Source organism: Pteropus medius, unplaced genomic scaffold (genome assembly GCF_902729225.1).
Source record: "Pteropus medius unplaced genomic scaffold, Ma_sr-lr_union100, whole genome shotgun sequence".
NCBI classification, from domain to species: Eukaryota; Metazoa; Chordata; class Mammalia; order Chiroptera; family Pteropodidae; genus Pteropus; species Pteropus medius.
The window spans coordinates 3,934,698-3,940,777 of NW_024342466.1; the positions used below are offsets into that span (position 1 = coordinate 3,934,698).

Below are 6,080 nucleotides of genomic sequence, written 5' to 3' on the forward strand. Positions count from 1 at the left end.
CCTGAGGTGGCCGAGGAGCGGGCGCTGGCAGATGACCGCCGCCGCCTCGAGCACGTCCTTATTGAGAGACTTGCACCCTCGGGCTCCCGTCCTCCAGACAGGCTGCCTGACAGGGAACTGGCAGGGGGGAGGCGGTGAGAGGCCCAGACCCAGCCAGCGACCCCTCGTGGCGGTGCACCCGGAGTGGAGCCTTGCACTGGGTGACCAGCGCCCCGGGAAGGGACTCTCAGGTCTGCTCTGTGCTCACACGCGTGGGGTACGTGGCAGGGACAATGTCAGCTGGGCTGCTCTTCAGACACGGGCCTCACAGCCCCCAGCCCCGGCCCTGAGGTCCCCAAGCCGAGCTAGCTGTGACCAGACCTGGGGTGCACCTCACAGTGGGGCCCGTTATCAAAGCCTCATTTCACAGAGGGAGAAACTGAGGTGACAGCATGTGTCAGAGCTCAGAGAAGAAAGGCTTTGGGGACACAGCCCAAAGACAGGCGTTGGCCAGCCCTCCACCCCCGCCAAGGACAGGCTCCGAGGGTGGGCAGGTAACACCTGCCCTTCCTCCACCCACTCCAAGACCAGGCATCTCCAGGAGGGAAGGGAGGGAGGAAGAGGGAGGAGGAGGAGGGGAGGGAAGGAAGAAGGGAGGAGTAGGGGAGGAGGAGAGAGAGGAGGAGGAGGGAGGGGAGGAGAGGGAGGAGGGGAGGGAGGGAAAGGGAGTGAGAGGGGAGGGAGGGGAGAGAGAGGGAGAGGAGGTAGGGGAGGAGGAGGGGGAGGGAGGAGGAGGTGTGTGTGGGGCAGAGTCGCTGACCTACAGGCCCAGAGACACCTGGGGGTGGCCTGGAGGAGCCTTCTGTAGGGACCCCGAGGCCTAGTGCTGGTGGCCCGTGGGAATGCGTGCCCAGCAGGGGACCCAGGAGTCCAGCAGGTCCTCCCCGGGGAGCCATGGGCACACGGGCCGTGGCGTCCACCGCGCCTGAGAAGGGCCGGGCTGGTCCAGCGCCCCGTGCCCACGCAGGCACGCCTGGGAGCCGAGAGACGGGGCGGAGGGCCGGGCGGCTCACCGATGGAGGCCAGGACGCTGCAGTCGCGCTTGTGGAAGTCGGCCCAGGCCTTGGTCTTGCAGTTCTTGCTGCAGGCCAGCATGCCGTAGCAGCGCGCACAGGGCGCCAGGCGCACCCCGACCGACCGGCCGCACTGGTAGCAGAACTTGAAGAAGGGGATCCTGCGGGGGGCGCACGGCCGTGGGTGGGGCCCGCCATCTGTGCGCCCCGGCGCGGCAGGGAGCCCAAGGCAGGGGGGACAGATGCAGGGTCCACCCAGGTGACGCCTCCTTCACGGAGCCGAGCCTGGCCACGTCCCACCCAGCGCCCGCCACCGGGTGTGGGGCTGTCCCCAAGCATGCCCTGCAACCCCCACCCACGGTGGGCAGGGCCGGCGGCACTCACAGCTCCTGCTCCTCGGGGTGAGGCACCTTCAACCCCGGGCTCCTGCGCTTCAGCCTGTGATAGGGAGTCAGCTCCACTGCACCCAGAGAGACCCGCATTAGCTCCGGGTCCTCCTGCTGCTGCTGTGCCGTCCACAGGCCGAGGGCGCCCTGGGGTGCCGGCCTCCACCGCCCTCCCGCAGCGAGCCCGCCCTGGCACCACAGGGAGGCAGGTGGGACCCCAAACCCTCCGGGCCACAGCAGGTCGAGGGGGCAACGCAGGGCGGCAGGCAGTCCCGGGCCTGGAGCGAAGGGCTTCCCTTGGCCGCCCGGCTCCTGCAGGCTCGCCCAGCCTCCCGCAGCGCCCGTCCGCCTTCCCCCGCGCCTTGGACCAGCTCCGTGTCCCCTGCGCCACTGACCAACTCGGCGTCCCCTGCGCCTTCGATCAGCTCGGAGTCCCCTGCACTGACCGGCTCGGTGTCTCCTGTGCCAGGCCACCAGGTGGCCACGGGCAACGCCAGTCTCTGTGGGGCAGGGGCTCCTGGCTGTGCTCTCGGGCAGCTGCGGGGAATGCATGGTGGCCAGGGGACCGGACGGCAGCGGTCCCCACAACAACCGTGTCTCTCCACTTCCTCTCCTCAGACAGCACGTCGCCCCCAGAAAGGCCACCTGACCTCTGCTTCCTCACCACCCCTCGGATCAGGAACCCCACCCTTCCCGCACCCAAAGTGCCCTGGGCCGCCACTCAGGCTGCTGGTGGCTCCCACAAGCACCCTGGAGACCGCGTGCCACCAAGCAATGCTTCTGGGACAGGTGTCAGTAAAGAACTTAAAGTGACAGTACCACAGCCTCGCGAATCACTTCTTTAAAGGGAAACGCACAAGCAAGAGGACGTTTCTATCTCAAAGGGCCGGGACTCTTCCCAACAGCGTTGCTGGGAGAGGGCTCGCCCTGCATCCGGCTCACCTGTCGTGGCCACAGCTCAGTGGCTTTAGAGCCTTCGCGGTGTATGACCATCCACGATCAATTTAGATCGTTGTCATCAGTCCAAAATGAAGCCAGCCCCCGGCCCTGCTCCCTGACACCTTGGCCCCTGGCCTCTGGCCTCTGGCCCCCGGCCCCCCGGCCCCCAGCCCCGGCAGCCACCAACCCCCTTGGTCTCTGAGGCTGTGCTTGCTCTGGACACCCACAGGAGTGACGTCGTGAACACGTGGTCTTTTGCGACTGGGTTCTTTCGTCCGGCGTTGCGTCTTCAAGGCCCATCCGTGCTGCAGCGCGTGCCAGGGCTTGGCTCCTCCCACGAGCGACGCCGTCACGCTGCACAGGCCCGCCGCCACCGCTGCCCGCGCATCCAGCGGTGGGTGCCTGGGCACTGCGAACCACGCTGCTTGAACCTCGCGTACCAGTGTCGTGTGCACTGTGCCTTCCTTCCCCGTGGGCATACACCCGGGAGTGGGGTTGCCGGCGACGCGGGGACCCTGCCGCTAACGTCTGAGGACCCGCCAGACTGCTTCCGCGGCGGCACCGTCTGCACACCCCCTCTCCACAACCCCCCAGCACTTGCTGAGTACAGCCTCCCCAGGGGGTGCCAGGGGTATCTCCGCGTGGTCCATTTGCACATCCCTGAGGGCCAGTGACACAGAGCATCTTCTTAGGGGCGTACTGGCCATTTATAGGTCTTTCTACAGAGAAACTTGAATAGATGTTGACGTAAATAAGGCCGACCCCGTCTCTGTGCCCGATTTCTCTTCCGTTCAAGTTGTCATGCTGTCGACTCTGCCCGACTTCGCCATGCCCGGCTGGCACTGCCAGCTGGCGCAGTGTGCCAGGTTCCCATCGGTGACGGCCACAGCCACTGAGACAGGGATCAAAGCCGGTGCTGGCATCAATGCTGAGCCATCGCACGTCACAGGGCCACCACGAGGTGGGGCTCCTGGCTCCTACTACCCTCTCTGTCCCTGTGTCCTGTCAACCATAAACACCTTAGCTCTACCAAAAACATTTACCGCATGTACCGTAACGACTGTCCACTACCAGAGGTGAGCCGGGCTGACCGTGGGGTTGCCTGCTCCCGCCCCATGCCTGGAAGTGACTTGCCCTACAAGAAACTCTGTTGTGTTCTAGGGCGCTGCCTGCCTCGTCTGTCAGTCTAAGATGCTTCCCGGTCCAGCGGTCCCTGCACCTCCACTGCCCCGTCCGGCGGATTTCTGCTCCCGTTCTTCATCCGGTTTTTAATTCGGTTATTTGTCTTTTCTGTCACATTGTCCCCGTCTATTCCACATGCAAGTTCTTTATGAGATATCTGCTTTACGAAGGGATTCTCCCCGAGGTGGTGTTTTCATTTTCACAACAGTGTGCTTTGAAGCAACAAAGGTTTTCATCTCAATGATGTCAGGTTTATCTGTTTGTTCTTTCATGATATTTGTGCTTTGGGTGTCACACGCAGGACGCCAATGCCAAGTCCACGCACGTGAGGATTTACCCTGTGCTTTCTTCTGAGAGTTTGAGAGCTGAAGCTTGTACACTCAAGTCTTCAATCCAAATTGAATTAATTTTCGTACATGGCGTGAGGGTCAAATTTCATTCTTTTGTGTCTGGATAACCAGCCGTTTGTTGGAAAGACCGGTCTTACCCGTTAAAAAGCCCGGCACCCTTACGGAAAGTCAGCTGACACAGAGCTGGCTGCGCCCCTGGGCTCCGCGTTCCATCCGGCCCGCGCGTCTGCTCGGTGCCAGCGCCACGTGGTCTCGATTCCTGCCGTTTCGCGGTAAGTTTGAAATTGGGACGTGTGAGTTGTAGTTTCAGGATCGTTTTGGCTGCTCTGGGCCCCTTGCGGTTCCATATGAATTTTAGAATCAGCGTCTCAATTTGTACCAAGAAGTCGGCCGGGATTCTGACAAGGCGACGGCTTTCCGGGGGCCGAGCCCCCCTTTAATTCTTCCCCAAGAATTAAACTTTGCAGTTTCCGGAGTATAAGCTTCGCACTGCTTCGGTTCAGTGTATGCAGAAGAATTTCATTTTTATTGATACTATTGTAAGTGGGATTGTTTTTTAAATTTCATCTTTGGTTTATTCCTTGCCATTGTTTAGAAACACTGACGATTTTTGTATATTGATCTTCTACCCTACAACCTTACTGAAGGTATTTATTAGTTTTAACAATGGAATAGTTTTAGATTTGGATCAGTATTTTAATATTCATACATTCAGCTTAATAATTTAATATTAGTTTTAGTTTTAAAAACGGATTCCTAGGGTTTCCAGTCTGCAAGATATTTGCAAATAGAGACAGTTTACCTTTCCCCTCCCAGTGCGAGTGCGCTCTGTCCCTTTCTCGCCCCCTCACGCTGGCGAACATCGCCGCTCGACGTGACACGGAGCCGGTGAGAGGCGTTCGCATCTCCCGCCTGAGCTTGGGGAGGAAGCACCCGCCTTTCACGTGACCAGTCCGATGCTGGCTGTGCGGTTTCGGGGTTAGGAAGGTGCCATCTATTCTGTGGTCATTGTCCAGTCTGGTACCTGGCCCACTCGGTGACACAGGTGCAAAGGCCACCATCCTGGGCATGTGACTCAGTCCTTTCTGGGGATGCTGACCAGTGCCACCAAGGGGCTGGTCCCTGGGCCCCCGCAGGTGCCATCCCACCTGGCTCCCTCGCCCTCCAGCCAGCCGCCCAAGGTGGGGCCCCAGTGGTTTTCAGCGAGTCCATCCCTCTACCAAGCTGACAAGGTGTCACCACAACTGAGCAATGGACGCCCCATGGGCGTATGTGTTCTGGATCCTTCTCCGCATCCAGGGCCTTCTCCTGCGACCAGGGACCCTGCGGCCCTTCCCTCCAGGCTCCTCTCAAAACTCCCTGTGCTCAGACTGGCTCTGCTATGTGTCGACTGTGGCCAGACCACATCAGGCCTCATGCCAGGATGACCCAGGGCTTCAGCTCCCAGATCAGCCTGCACCGGGCGTGGGTCACCGTATCAGCCCCGGGACACGGCCCACCAAGCAAAGCGCCATGCAGATTCCTCTCCCTCCTCCCCCAGTGCCGGCCAGTCCACCCAAGAACCACAGGCACCAGACCTGCAGTGTCCTGAGGTCACGTTTGTCTGCTGCGGAGCAGAGGGGCCTGACCCTGCCATCAGAGGGAGAGGCCCCATCCTGGGGCTGGGGTGGCCCTGCTCCCGGGCCATCGAGGGACAAGGACGCCCTGCTGCCCACAAGAGGCCCCCCACAGCAGCCTGGAGCAGCTCAGCCTGTACCTCACCACTCCTAGGTGTCCTGCCCCTCCCCCACGGCGGCCGGGCAGGCCTTCCTGGCACTGGACGAACATGAGCTCCCAGACTCACTGCCCACTGTGGCCTGGGCCTCTCCCTGGCCTGCGCCTCCACTTCTCTTTCCAGGCTCATCTCCCCACCCTGGGACCCCAGCCTCAATCTCTCTCGCACAACCTCCTGGAGGGCAGGACACAAAGGCTAGGTGGCCTGCTTGGTCAGCAGCAGCAGGCGTGGTCCCTCTACTGTCCCATCCAGGCCAGCCCCTCGAAGCCCACGGCGCCCAGACTACCAGGGGACATGAGGTGGACATTGGCTTTGCGTCCTGATAGGCCTAATCCCGACTTCTCCGAGCCGCCCAGGATGGTCCCGCCCACGGCCCCGCCCCTTTCCCGAGGGCCCC

The 6,080-nt window shown here is 61.7% G+C and overlaps 1 protein-coding gene across 1 annotated transcript in view; it reads right to left on the minus strand.

Annotated features, from left to right (window-relative positions):
* The window catches only part of ANKMY1 (ankyrin repeat and MYND domain containing 1), a 32,720-nt gene continuing 26,640 nt past the window's right edge, over positions 1-6,080 (minus strand). The window contains exons 16-18 of the mRNA XM_039860883.1: positions 1,437-1,512; positions 1,053-1,213; positions 1-117 (exon numbers count right to left, since the gene is read on the minus strand). Of these exons, the coding sequence (XP_039716817.1) occupies positions 59-117; positions 1,053-1,213; positions 1,437-1,512 (296 nt within the window). The 3' untranslated portion in view covers positions 1-58. The remainder of the gene's footprint in view (positions 118-1,052; positions 1,214-1,436; positions 1,513-6,080) is intronic.